The sequence below is a fragment of the Daucus carota genome, chromosome 1 (assembly GCF_001625215.2).
Source record: "Daucus carota subsp. sativus chromosome 1, DH1 v3.0, whole genome shotgun sequence".
In the NCBI taxonomy this organism is placed as follows: domain Eukaryota; kingdom Viridiplantae; phylum Streptophyta; class Magnoliopsida; order Apiales; family Apiaceae; genus Daucus; species Daucus carota.
In genome coordinates, this window is record NC_030381.2 from 50793713 (window position 1) to 50808705 (window position 14993).

The window sequence follows — 14993 nt, forward strand, 5'->3', positions numbered from 1 at the left end:
AATTGAAGAGAAAAAATTGTAGAACATAGTGAAGATTGCAAATGCAGGTTTGCCTCTCAAACATCTGAGCCTTGAAAAGGGTCGAGTCCACTTGATTAACATGGATGAGACTTAACTTTATAATGAAAAATTATTGGAAGAATAAACACAGGCAAGATGATCAAATTGAAGAGAAACATGCTGCTAGAGGATTGGATTAAATCATCCAGAAGGCTTGATGACAGTTGTTTGTGTTGGACAAAACAGAAAACATAAGAATATAAGAGCCTAGGATCAAGTGATAAGAACTTGATCATTACTAAACTGGACGGAAGAATTTGAACCCTAGCCAGTAGACAGGCCATTAGAGGATTGATCAAATTTTAATGCAGAAAATTCCCCAAAAGTTGTCCTGTCAGAGCAATAGAAAAAGATAATCCTTCTCATAATTTGGATTTCTCCGGACTTTAATAACTTATCATCGGTGTTCTAAAGATCTGAAAATTTCTGATTACTTCTTAAAAAATATTGATTTACTGATTACACTCTAATTTGACTAAAAATTTCTGATTTATCGAAAAAATTCCGATTAATCCTGAACTGACAGGTCAACAGATTAGTTCATATTTCCGATTTCTACGATCATGATTACCATTCACTCCTATATGAATTTAGAAAATACTGAACAAAAGCTCTTGCCAAATAAATACTTCTCATCATCCGGTTTCTCAGGCAAGCTGATTATATAAAGAACGCATCTTAAAATGGTTTAAACACGCACATTTCTGTTTATTCAACGCTGAAATCATTAACTAAACAAGTGAAGCTCACATTGAGCTCAGCCAAGACACTCTTTATGACCGAAGACTTAAGAGTACTTGAGATCTCCCTCTCTAAGAGCATCTCCAAGAGGTTCTTTATTTAGGCTCCTAACTTGAGATTTGAGGAGGGAGAAGCAAAATGTTGCTCCAAGAGACTCTTAAGTGGCTTTTAAATCTTAAGAGCCTTTTGTTTGTCTCTCCTCTCTCCTCAAAGTTAAGAGCCACCACATGGCTCCTAACTTATTTTTTTACAATAAAAAAATATTTCCCTCCAATCAACCTCCATCTTTCCTTCTCTTTTGTTATAGTGGAGCCCAATATATGAATAAAATATGAAATAGAGAAGAGATGTAGAGAGTATTGTTGGAGTTTACACTCTTAACTTTGTCCTAAATTACTAACAGCCACATTTTTTATATTATATTTAGGAGCCAACAAGGAGGCTCTTGGAGATGCTCTAAAGACTAATTCACAGACACGTGCTCTTATTCTTCCAGATCTGTAAAGCAGTGATGCTGCATAGAAATAAGAGCAATTCTGTAACAGAATACTATATTTCCATAAAAGATTATCTACACTGTTACTCGTATATTATTTCTCAAACAAGGTCCCTGTTTTTCTTTAAAAGAATTGCTTATGAAATAAAGGACACCTTACAAGAGCATCTCCAACCATCGTAAAACCTTAGCTAAAAGGTGAGTTGGCAGGCTAAAAATAAAAAAATTTAGCCAACAGCTCGAAAAACTCAACTCCAACTATATTCATATGTTGTCTATAATTTTAGCCAACTTTCTATGGATGACCAAATTTGTCGAACCTCTACAGTTCTGTAAGAAATATGTAGGAAGATTGCACATCATTTATTACCATACTAAATTGATATATTTTATTTTAACAATCTAAAATATCAATAACATATTATTTTTAAATTATAGCCAACCAATATAGCCAGTATCATTGAAGTAAAATGTCTTACAGGTTCAACAAATTTTACATAATGTCTTACGGGTCTCATTTAGCCAACCATTATAATCATCGGCGTTGGAGAAGCTATGAGAGGAGAGAATTTTTTCACCTCAGTTTAGATGTACTATTTGGGTAATTTTACTCGAAATAAAATATATATTTCAATTAGTTATGCACAAAAACAATTTTTTTTAAGGAAGCTTATCAAAATACTTGTTTTTCAAAAAAGATATTATAATTACATATAAATTGAGGTGCAATGCTTGCCAACAACTATAATTGAAATCCCACCGTATTTTTATTAAAATTGTGTATTTTTGAATTTTCTTCCTATTTTAAAACTTTTATTAACAGGAACATAATGGGATCAGGAGGTGAGCAACACTGTTAAGAGGTAGGTAGTAAATAACACCGAAACATTTGGTCGCAAATATCTTATAAAAATCTCCCTATTTTACAATTTTGGTAATAGAAAATGTACAATTTCGGTAGCAAGATGCATTATTTATGAATTATTAATGGACTACTATTGTGCAGTGTGTAGCAGTGCAGGCTTTCAACTTGATTGCTTGTCATGTTGTATTCAACAGTTTCAGAAAACCAAAACAACAAGGTCCATCTCCTAATTCAGAAAGAAGGTCCCTCTTTTGTCTGTACATCATTATTATGAATCGGTACCTACCAGCATTATGTTATTGTAACGTATGCTTTCGGGCTATGGATAAAGTCAAATTAGATTATGTATGGGAATCTTATCTCTACTCCATGGCTCATCTTTTTCGGTGGCTCCCAGTTTTTAATTTTTCCATCAACCTCAGTCTAAGAGTGTACACTAGGAAGATGTTTTATGGTGAACTATCAGTCTTTCAGTATGATCGATTACAGAAATTTAAATATTTTTGTACGAATTTTGTGGTTCGATCTCGAAAAATTAGTTGCAATAAAACATTCATTATAAAGAAAAAGCAATGCATTACACCCATCATCACCATCTGTACATACATCTTAACATTCACAGTACTCATAACAGATCAAGCAAACAAGAAGGGAAATCTACATTAAAACAACAGAGCTAGCCCAGAGACATCCAAGGCTTAGAAAAGCATAGCAAAAGCCAAATAGAAACAGCCAATTTATTTTGTCACCATCTTGGATTACCATGCACACATGGCAGGCAAAAGTAGAGGTTTTGGCTTCTTTTCATATACAAAGCTCATATGCTAGCAACACTTGCTTAGCTAAGACTACATTCAATGATGCTTGTTAGCAACATTGCATTGCAACCTAATCTCACCCTCAGTGCCAGTGAGAGGATTGTTCTCAGTGAGCTTAGTGATGGCTCTTGAGTACTCCTTGAAGAAATAATCTTGGCTCTTGGCCATTTTCTTGACATATGGCTTGGTCCTCTTGTCTGTGGCTAGTTGATGATCCACTATCAAGAGTCCCTTGTTGTCCAATATGTTTCTGTAGTAGTTGTTGTCTAGAATCATGGGGGTGCCTCTGTCATTTCTCACATATTGCACTGCCTTTGGGTCTGGGATCTGGTCAGGGCACTTGTGAAGCATGTGCTCAACATGACCAGGGTTCAAGGCTGGGTCAACCTCAGGGTATAATCTGTGCACCAGCTTCACACAATGGGTTCTGCCAACACTGTGAGATCCTGTAAACAAGATAACCACCAAATGAATACAACCTTTAAAGATCTACACACACATATACTGTCTAGGCTCGAGTCCCGACTGAACTTTAAAAATTTAGTAAATTCTGGAGATTTAATATATTGTACCTAGCAAGGCAACAAGTCCAGGGGTGTCAATTCCCATGGCAGCAAACCTTTCAAGAACAACAGTCATGCTTTCATTGTGGTCAGGGAGGTATTGCTCTAGTATATCTGCTCTACTTTTTCTACCATCTCTTCTTCCTGTTTTAAGAGGGATGTGTGGGCCTCCAAGCTGCAAAACAGTCATCTTATTAGCATTTATATAAACAAGATAAGAAAGTCATGTCACAGTCCACATCTGATTCAACTACACACCAAAGGTGCAACAATCAGGTTGCAGAAAATAGAGAAACCAGGTTAAACAGTTGGATCTTGTGATCTATCAACACTGAATAGTGTAAAAATGGGAATATTTCTTGAAAAGGGAGAAAAGGGCAGGTGACTCACAGCAACAATTCCATCTCTACCAGATAAAACAAGGATATCAGCACAGGAAACCACTCCGGGGCACTCTCTCTCCACAGCTTCTTTAATAGTCTCAATATATCTGAAGTTTCTGAGGCCAAAGCTCCTGTCTGTTTCTTTCTCAGAAAGAGTCCTCCTTGTTGAGTCCAGCAACAATGAAGCATCACATCTCTGAAACAACAACATAACACATATCAATAAACAGGGTTATATATCAAAATGGTCACTGAAGTGGAGGTCATGTATCAGTTCGTTCACCAATTTAACGGGGTATAATTTGAATTATTTGCATGTATATAAAATTAAAAGAATGTATAAATACCTGAACAGCACAGTCATGGAAGATGTTTCTGAGCCAAGAGAAAGCAGTGTTCTTGTGGCGCTTGTAGAGAAGCTGGACTTGTTCTTTGATGATGTCTTCAGCCTGTGGGCATGAGTCTTTGTAAAAGTTCATGACAAGGCCTGGACCAGCTGAAGCTGTCTCTTCAGCTGCATCTGCAAAAGCAGAGATTGCAGACAAGGATAAGAGAGCAATGAAGAAGAGAGTTTTGGAACCCATTTTGTGTGAGATGTTATGAGTTAGCTTGCTCACTCCCAGCTACTTAAATAAGACAAGTGAGTACCTCAGCGGTGAAGAAAAAGAGGATATGGTCAAGTCGGTCAGAAATACGAGTAAAAAGCGTTTCATAAGGGATGGTGTAATTATTTGGAATGTTGCCCACTTTTTTATGCGGAAATATGGATTTTTTTTTTTTGAAATAAACGTACTTGCTTATATTAAACTGAATCAATCACCAATACATCATGAAGAAAATCCGGGGCATTATCAGCTCACTCATGGATGTCTGACGTAGAATGAGTAGCCCTGGCAAGAGTATGAGCCACTTCATTCGCAGACCTATAAACAAACTCAACTAGCACTTCGACACAATCAAATGAAAATAAGTACGCCCATGAATATCTTTACATGTATCTGCAAGTGTTTTAGCATCTGTCTCGAAAATACATCTCCTGTACCCAAGATCCTTCGCCCAGGAGAGAGCTTCCTTCAATGCTATGGCTTCCGCTTCTCGTGGTTGGTAGGCTACGACAATCCTCTGATTTCTAGCTCTACGGAAATATGGACTTATTTTGTGGTAATATTTAATAATAGTTTTGCTCTGGAATATTTGACAAAAAATATTATTTTTTGGAGGTTTTTGCGTTTTATCATGTTTTGGAAATCTATATGGAAAACTTATTTATAACCGTAAATACAACTAACAAGAAAAACTTGAATTTTTTATATTTGGAAAATCTATATGGAAAACTTATTTATAACCGTAAAACAATTCGGAAGGTGTGTATGGAAATTGGATTAGGAATGGTAATATTGGACCTGACAACCCGACACGAATTCGAGTTGGAGTTTTTCGGGTTCGGATCGAATTCGGGTTGACCCAAAATCAACCCGAAAAAACGGATCATTTTCGGGTTGAATTAGGGATACCCGAAATTATCCGAAAATTAATATATAATATAAATATTATATATATTTATGTAAAATAAAAATATTTATATTATCTTTTTAATATTTAATACTTAAATTTAATAAAAAATTATTGAATTTAATATAAAATAATTCATTTGAATTAAAATAATATTATTTATTATTTAAAAAATATATTTATTAATAGATATTATTTTTCGGGTCGTGTTTGGGTTACTCACGGGTAGTGCGGGTCTGATTCGGATTGGGTATTCTGACCCATTAAAATTTCATGTCGGGTTCGGGTTGGATAAAAATTTTGACCCGCAACGTTTAACTCAAACCCGAACCCGACCGAAATTGTCAGCCCTACATCGGACACCGTCTTTAAGACGGAGTGAGCATAATTCATTCACGGATATGTCACGGAGTAGCATTATTTTTGCAGTTGTTGACCTTTTTATTTGTGCCACATTTACTGCCTTTCACAGTACTTCTCGTTAAGCTTCTCACTAACTTCGATATGTAAGGTGAAACTTGAAAGTCAAGCGATACCGTAACAGGTTATAGCTCTGACGAAACTAGTTTCCACTCCGTCACTCACTCCCACTATTTCTAAGAAAATTAATATTTTATGTTTCAAATATATTTTATATATTTTTATAGAGTATTAAAATTGTTTTATCTTCTTCTAATATATGATACTCCCTCCGTCCCTCTGAGTTGTATACATTGGGGGACGGGGACGCGGCACGGATTTTAATGCTCCTGTAAAGTATAGTTCTATAACTTATTTTTAAGATTTTTCTTTTCTGAATAAAAGTTTGAATGTTATATTTTTATTCAGAAAAAGAAAATTTTAAAAATAAGTTATAGAACTATATTTTACAAGAGCATTGACGTGCGTGTCGAGCAGTGAAAAATAAACGTATAGAATTGAATGGGACAGAGGGAGTACATATCAAGAAACTTAAAAAATAAATAATGTTTTTAACATATTAAAAAATGTGATAAAATAATTGTTAAACACTAACCAAATGTTCATCAGAGTCCTGAACGGGGTACACTAATATAAAGAGATACAGAAAGTTTATGCTAAACAATATTTGTAGTCAATTCGAGGACTGCGATGATCTGTTACGATCCATCCAATTTTAAATATTGGTAGATATTATATTGATATAATTAGATCTAAAAGCATCTTCTCCTTGACTTTTTGCTATGTATCCATGAAATTCATAAATGTGAAGTTAATTTTATACTCCTTCCGTTTCTTTATATAAGTCGCTTTGACTTATTACACGTACTTTGTGGTGTAATAAAAACGTATTTTCACACGTTATTTTTCAATTTTTTTTTCCAATAAAAATATAGATGTCAAATTTTTATTCAGAAAAAAAAATTTAAAAAATAATACGTAGAAATATATTTTTTGTACATCTCAAATTACGTGTGCAAAGTTAAATCGACTATTATTTAGGAAGGGGGAGTAGCATATGATAGTCACTCGGAACCAGTCGTGTATATATTAATTTACCAATTTGACATTGTTTATTAAGCAGGAATCTTGGAGACAAACAGATAAATTAATTAAGTTCCTGTCTTTCTCAGTTAAATTACACGTTAACGGTTGATTAGACCACAACACATCACACGATTTATTTGGATCACAAAATAAGTGGAAAGACGGCAATTTTTATGTTTAGTTACTTAATAACAGAAATTAACTCAGAAATCCTAATCATATTTTTTTTAACTCAGAGAAGAGGGTAACTTCCTAATTTTAGTTGCTTTTCAAAAAAAAAAAAACTTCCTGATTTTAGTTACTCAATAACAAAGTTAAATCAGGATATATAAATTAACTTTATTATTAAATAAAATATGTCTTCTTGAATTTTGTAATGAAAAGAAAATACATACAAGCACTGACAAGCAATAAAATTCGACCGTATTAAAACATTACCATTTTTATTTCATAGAACTAAAAGTGGGCCAAAAGCCAAAAATCAAAAGTTAAAGATTCAAAGCGAAAAAAAAAAAGAAGCAAGGAGTGAACACTATTATTACAAAAAACTTTAGCTTCCACCCTATACCATGCACTTTTTTTTTTTTTTTTACAGAAATATACCATGCACCTTTTGTAATCATGGAGCTAAACACGTAATTATGATCACCTAGCTCAGCTCCTCAAGATTTTATTATAATAATTAACATATTGTGAAATTTGGAAAAGAAAGATTGAAAAGGATGATCTACTAAATTTGTCGCAGCTAAAATCAATAGCAGAGCATAGTTCCTCTCTCATTTAATTTTATATATTCTTTTTCATTTCTTAACAAGTATTTTAATATTTTTATTAATTTATTTAAAAAAAATTCCTTCCCTGAATTAAATTATAATAAAGCTAAATGATACTTTTTTAGTTCAAGAAAATATATTTTAAATATAAATTATATAACTATGCAAACACCGTTCTCGGCCGTGTCAATATATACTACTGCCTTCGTCCCCTCAATTGTTTATACTCGGGGACGAGGGCTTACTATTAAATTTTTGGGTTAATTATCAAGTTGGTCACTAAAGTGAGCTTAATGTATTAAATTGGTCACTGAACTCAAAACGGTATTAAGATGGTCACTGAAGTGGCCATAAATATCAAACAGGTGACTTGAAATATAAGTTCAAGCAGTAAAAATATTATTTATCACGTTTTACACATTATTTTTGAATGTTACCTAAACCAATTAAAAGGTTATGACTTCTAATATTTATGATAATATATTTAAAATTTATCAAGGTTATTTATTATTTATTTTTAATTAAAATAAATAAAAATAACTTTATAATAAAATATAAATAATAAATAAACTTGATAAAATATAAATATGTTATTTTAAATACTAGAAGTCATACCTTTTAAGTTGGTTGCGGTAACATTTAAAAATAATGTGTAAAACTTTAAAAATAATATTTTTACCACTTGAATTTATATTTCAAGGTGCCTTTTTGATATTTATGGCCACTTCATGGACCATCTTGATATCGTTTTGAGTTCAGTGACCAATTTGATACATTAAGTCAACTTCAGTGACCAACTTGATAATTAACTCTTAGATTTTTATAAGAATAGAAATTTTAAAATAAAATTATAGAACTATATTAAAAAAATTGTAAAAAAAAAAAAGAAAAAGAAAAGGAGAAGCCAAATGAACAGGTTGTGGAGTGTCAAACTGTCAATACTCCCGCTCTCAGAAGCCAAATCGATGGCGGCTGGAAAAATAGAGCACCGACAGTATGTAAAGTGAGTGAGTGGGTCCAGTAGCGTTATACGTGGATTTCTTATATGGGACCAAGCCATGTGAAACTTTATGTCAGCAGGTCACTAAATGCGTCACGTGTCCCGTCACTCAACAGCACATCAACCGTACAAATTACTCCCTCCTCTTTGAAACATTTGATTTTTTGATACAGATTTCTGTTTTTTAATTATAATATTAGAGCATCTCCAAGGGCAAAATGTATAATGGTTGGCTATATTGATTGGCTATATGGATTATGTAAATTTTTTGCTAAGAGGACATGTATATGCTCCAACGGGATTATCTATAATTTTGCTTGTGTAAAATTATACCTAAAGGCTTACTTGGTTCGACAAATATAGCCAATCAAACATGGTTGGCTATATTTTTTTGCTAAGGGGTGGAGGGTTGGAGTGGTACAATTTTTACATAATCTCTATAAATGCCATCTAGATGCCACATATACAATTTTTGCTAAGGGTTTTTGGGGTTGGAGATGCTCTTAGTCATATATTTTTATTAAAAACATTTAACTATAACGATCTTAAATATGTGGTCAAAGTAGTTAGATGTGTGTTTCAAAACAACTTATATTCAAAACAAATGGAGTACCATCTCGCAAGTCCGTCTAACCTAATATTTTTTTAGAGAATCTCCGGTGAAGATTTGTAAAATGATTAGCTATGATAATTTTTTTTTTATTGTAAGGGATTAGCTATGATTATTAGATGTATTAATAATGTAAAAATTTTACTAAAATGGAAGAGATATGCTTCAATGAGATTAATTATAATTACGATTAGGTAAATTTTATCTATCCTCTATATTTAATAAATTTTTTAAATATGAGCACGGTTTGATAGCTTAAGTGGTTAAAAGTTTATCCTCTGTCGCTCCAGATCACGGGTTCGACCTGACTCGGTCACTCGGATACTCACTTGTAAGGTTACAAGTCATATTTGTCAAAAAAATAATTTTTTTAAATATAAATATTTAAACATGTTTTTTATTTGTTATTTAGCAAAATAACGGCTTATTTAAGGAAAATTTGAATTTTTTGTATTTTTCTCCAAAATTAAGCTCTTATTTAATAAGGCTAGTCAAATTTGACATGACTTATTTTGAAAAACAAGACCTCATTTTTTTAAAAAAATGCATTTTTTTTTATAAATTTTTTGAATATAAATGTAAGTACGATGTTTTATATCATTATTTAACAAAAAATAAGAACTCATTTTAGATAAGAGTAAACTTTTATATAATATTTTTTAAAATAAATTCTTAATTCTAAAATAAAAATTAGTCAAAAAAGCTACATTGTGATTGCAAAAAAGTCACTTCACCGCAACTACAGTATCTGATAACTCCACTGCTCATACGTAACATGCTAAAAGAGCTCAACACATCAACCGACTTGGCCCAATGTAATCAAACTCGGTCTTGACAGTTGGGCCTTTAACACAATATATCATTTGTATTTGGTGAATTTGACAATTTGGACCTAACAGTATATAATTTAAATTTATCGAATTTGTTTGCTGAGAGTTGAGACATGATGGTATATATTTCTACACGAGAATTTACCAAACAAATTATTCTATTTATGATCAAGCAAAAATTCTATATTAAAATGATCTGACATATTAATATTGCTAGTATCGAACATAATTGAGCTGGGTGTAATTTTCTTTTTGATAAACAAATTTATTATAATAACGGACAACAAAAACTCGGTGTAATTAATCCGCAATTTTAACGGAAATGTCGTAAAAGTTAAAGATATGTGCATCCCAACAACCGCGTGTTATGAAAAGGTTATCTAACATCCAATTTTTTTTTAGGTATCCGTTATAAATATTCGCGGAAGGGGAGTTCACCTTTCCGCGGATAATATCCGCAGATAACTAAAGAAAAAGATTGGATCTATTATCCGCAGATACCTAAAAAAAAACGAATTTGAGCTACTGAAATATAGATCCAATAACCCGTACAGTGTGTTAGATAATCTTCCTGTACCATACACTCAACTATAACGTCTTAAAATCTCCTCTAGATGTTTATAAAGATCACAAATCCGGTAAAATCGTCTTATCATTCAAAATTAACAAAGAAATTCAAGCTTACCTCATCCAGAAACTGAGTAACATTTCTTATTCGAGTTGGACCAAATGAAACAAAGCTGTTGAACAAAACAATCTTTATAAAAATGAATCGACATACTAGAATGAGGCAATGTAAATAACTTAAAAAATTGCCTGATTGCTACATGATCTCATCAATGACTTGCATCAGCTCTTCTGTTTTTCTATGAACCTTTGGTCACACTGAAATATTAGATGGATTGTTCTGCAACTATTCTTGCTGTATCAAGCTCCAGACTTTTCTAAGAAATGGGCTCTATACTTGTTTTTTATTGCTAAGTAAGGCCTCTATACTTGCTGTCTTGACATTTAGACACAAGTTTGTTGCAAAAACAGAAATATTTGCTTGTTTAATGGTCAGATCGATTAGAAAAACATTTTCAAATGGTTGCAGTCCTGGGATCTTAGAGACCATCCCCTCGAACTATAACAGTGAGTATTTTCGGATGACATGGAGTTGGCAATCATTTTATTTCGTGTATTTTCAGATGGATGATGCATTCAATATAAATAAAAAATATTTCTTTTCCGATAGACAAACACAAGGTATAATTTTAATTGTAATAATAACGTAACGAATGTTGTTAACAATCTGATGTATGATGACAATCTATAATGATTTTACATCTAGACCAACTAATTCCACAATTCATCACATATCATTTGTAGCCGGCGGGGAAATTTCGATTCCACCATGATTACATTTGCCAATTTATTTTACGAGCACAACTTGTTTTTTTATTATTTAAATGATTGAACACAGCTGTTGCACACTTGTACCTATATGTTTTGGCTGGATTTTGAGCTGGTTTATACTTTAAACATGTAAACTACCATCATCGTATGATTAGATGGTTAGGATAGGAACATGGAGCGTATGAGAATGCTTGATTAATAATTAAGACTCTAATTACTGTTTATGTTCTAATTACTGTTTATGTTGCCACCAACCCACTTAATTACATGGTCAATCTGCCCAAAAAAAAAAAAAAAAAAAAACTTTCGTGAAGCTGAGAATTACATATGTAACGTAAAAGCCCGACCCTGACAAGCAATAATGTGCACAGCTTTAAAAAGAATAAACAAGCACTTATATTCTTAGAAAATGAGTTTTAATAATCCTTTCGAATATAAACGATAAAGAGATGGTTTCATATTCATTAATCGACAAAAAAAATAAAAGTTTACTCCCTCTGTCCCTCTCATTTCTTTATGGTTACTATTTTGGGATGTCCCTCTCATTTCTTTACGTTAATATAAATAGTAAGTTTTTCTCATCATTACACCCACTATCTTCCCCCACTATCCCATATTTAACAATAAAAACTACTATTACACTCACTACTTTCTTCCACTATCTCAAATCTATTATTAAATATTGATAGGTCCCATCACTTTATCCACTTTTCATCTAACTATACTCATTTTTTATACATTATCTTGGTCTCCGTGTCCCCCTCCAATGTAAACAATTGAGGGGGACGGAGGGAGTATTTCAAAAAAACGTCGAGTTTGATGTACTTGCTTGAGATCATAAGCTCATATTTCTCAAAAATAAGTTTAATCAAATGACTCTAACATGTATCCATCCGTCTCATTCATTCAATTGTACACGTTATTTTTTGATTAGCTTTTAAGGTTTCTTAAGGTATACTTCTGTAATATTTTTTTTTTATGAATAAAAGTTTGATGTATAAATTTTTATTCAAAAAAATTAAAAGAATATTATAGAACTATATTTTATAGGAACCTCGAAATGCGTACAAAATGTGAACTTATACTACGCACAAGGACGAAAGGAGTAACATTTTCGCCGGTTTATTATCATTGAAGAATAAAAAAATTTACTCACTCCGTCCCATTAAAATTTATACATTAGTTTTAAGCATGTTTTTTAAAACTCTTTTAAACATAGTATCATAAATATTTTTGATTTTTATTTTTTCTGAATAGAAATTTGATGTTTAAATTTTATATAAAAAATTATTAGAAAAAAATTATGATACTATATTTTATAAGAGTTTCGAGATAATGCAAATAGTAAATGTATACATTCTGGTGGGATGAGAGAGTATAATAGATGATTAAAACCATAATAGAGTGATTAGTAGTCTATATTAAGATTTAAAATTAATGTGTTCCGGTGAAAAGAGATTGTTCAAAAATTTTGTTTTTTATAATTGAAATTTATATATTTTACAAATGATTATTTATATAACCGGAATTTTTGAAATAACAGATGATAAAACCCAGTTAAACTATGTAATGACCCTCATCGTTAAAGTAGTTAAATCAATGGGAAGCTATATCAAAACAAATTTAATTACAAAGGTTTTTTTTTTTTTTTTTGTCACAAGATATTTTCTCCGTATGATGAGTTGTATCAGAAGACAATAGCCGCTACTAAGAGTTCCTTTCGTTCAAGAAAGTTTACCATCTAACCCCCAGACATGCAGAGATGACCGGGGACACTTAGACAATAAAACTTTAATGTTCGATAAAAAAACACCCATAAGAGGTCCCACTATCATTCTTTCTTCCACTCGCGTACCCTCAAAAAATACAATACAAATAAAAACATAATAAGTTCATACAGACAATAAAATAATAAAACTATTTAAAAAACGAAAAAGAAAAATAATTCTACAAACTCATACTTAAAAAGAAAAGATATAAATATAACATATTTGTCAAAGCATATGGAAAGTAAGATAAAAACTAATGTAAAAAATCTTTAATAAAATCTACACCAAAAAGATAGCAGGATCTCTTTGGTTAGATACATAATAAAATATAAATCCTAACAAAATTTAAAATATAATTGAAAATTGATAACATAACTAAGAAAAGACAGAATTTTGGCAAACATATGTATCACTATATAAATTTTGGTATACACCAATTAATCAATCAACCATTAATGGCTCAATAATACCTCATTAAGGCACAATAAAACCATCATATATGGCCCCCATGAATTATGGAATTCAGGTACAATAATCAGTAATAAAGATTCTATCAATTAATCTTCTAATAAAAACGCAACAATTCAAATTAAAACATGTAGAGAAATTCAAATTTCAAAAAATAAACAAATTTAATTATAGTCAACTTGCCATTCAAAAATAACTAAAATTAAGATCTACATAAATACTATTAAAACTAAATAAAATCTAAAAATATCAAGCTAAACTAAAATCATGCAATTAAATTAGACAATTAGACGCGCTAAGAGCATCTCCAACCATCTAAAGCCCTTGGCTAAAAAGTGAGTTGACTTACTTAAAATAAAAAAAATTAGCCAACAGCTCCAAAAACTCAACTCCAACCATGCTCACCTGTTGTCTATAAATTTAGCCAACCTTCTATGGATGGCTAAATTTGTCGAACCTCTACAGGTCTGTAAGAAAATCTGTAGGAAGATTGTACATCATTTATTACCATATTGAACTGATATATTCTATTTTAACAATTTAAAATATTAATAACATACTATTTTTAAATTATAGCCAACCAATATAGCCAGTACCATTGAAGCAAAATGTCTTGCAGGTTCAGCAAATTTTACATAATGTCTTACAGGTCCAATTTTGCCAACGATTATAGCCAACGCCGTTGGAGATGCTCTAATTAAGTTACCGCAACACCACCTCCATTGCCACCGTCCAAGAACTACAAACAATCATCATCGACACTAACGAAAACTAAAATCGAAAATGAGGATACGGAAGAAATAAAATGAACAAATCGTAACACCAATCTCCTCAAATTTGGACAAAAATAGAAGCGAAACAACCCATAACACGATAGATTCATGCATAGAATTATATCTAATCACGAAGAAATGAAATAAAAATTACACCACAATAATACATATCATAAATCAATAAATAATCGTATAATCATAATTTAATTACAAAGTTGATTTAAGGTTTTAGGCATATAAACGGAAGCTAGAGAAAACAAGGAGAAAAGACCAAGGAGACAACCAAGTCTGAGGAGGAAGGAGATAATCGTGCAACTGATTGGAGGGCGGGTGGATTTATTAATGCAAATTAGACAGATATGACACCATATACATTACCATCGTTCTGGCTCATCAAATCTGGTTTAATTAATCAGTGGATAGTTCAT

The 14993-nt window shown here is 31.7% G+C and overlaps 1 protein-coding gene across 1 annotated transcript; it reads right to left on the bottom strand.

The window, feature by feature from the left end:
- Positions 1-2797: 2797 nt before the first annotated feature.
- LOC108204913 (peroxidase 42) lies at positions 2798-4651 on the bottom strand. Its single transcript, XM_017374601.2, has 4 exons — positions 4274-4651; positions 3934-4122; positions 3553-3718; positions 2798-3426 (listed from the first exon to the last, which is right to left on the bottom strand). The coding sequence occupies exons 1-4, from the start codon at positions 4508-4510 to the stop codon at positions 3017-3019; spliced, it is 1002 nt and encodes a 333-aa protein (XP_017230090.1). The 5' UTR covers positions 4511-4651; the 3' UTR covers positions 2798-3016.
- Positions 4652-14993: the final 10342 nt, after the last annotated feature.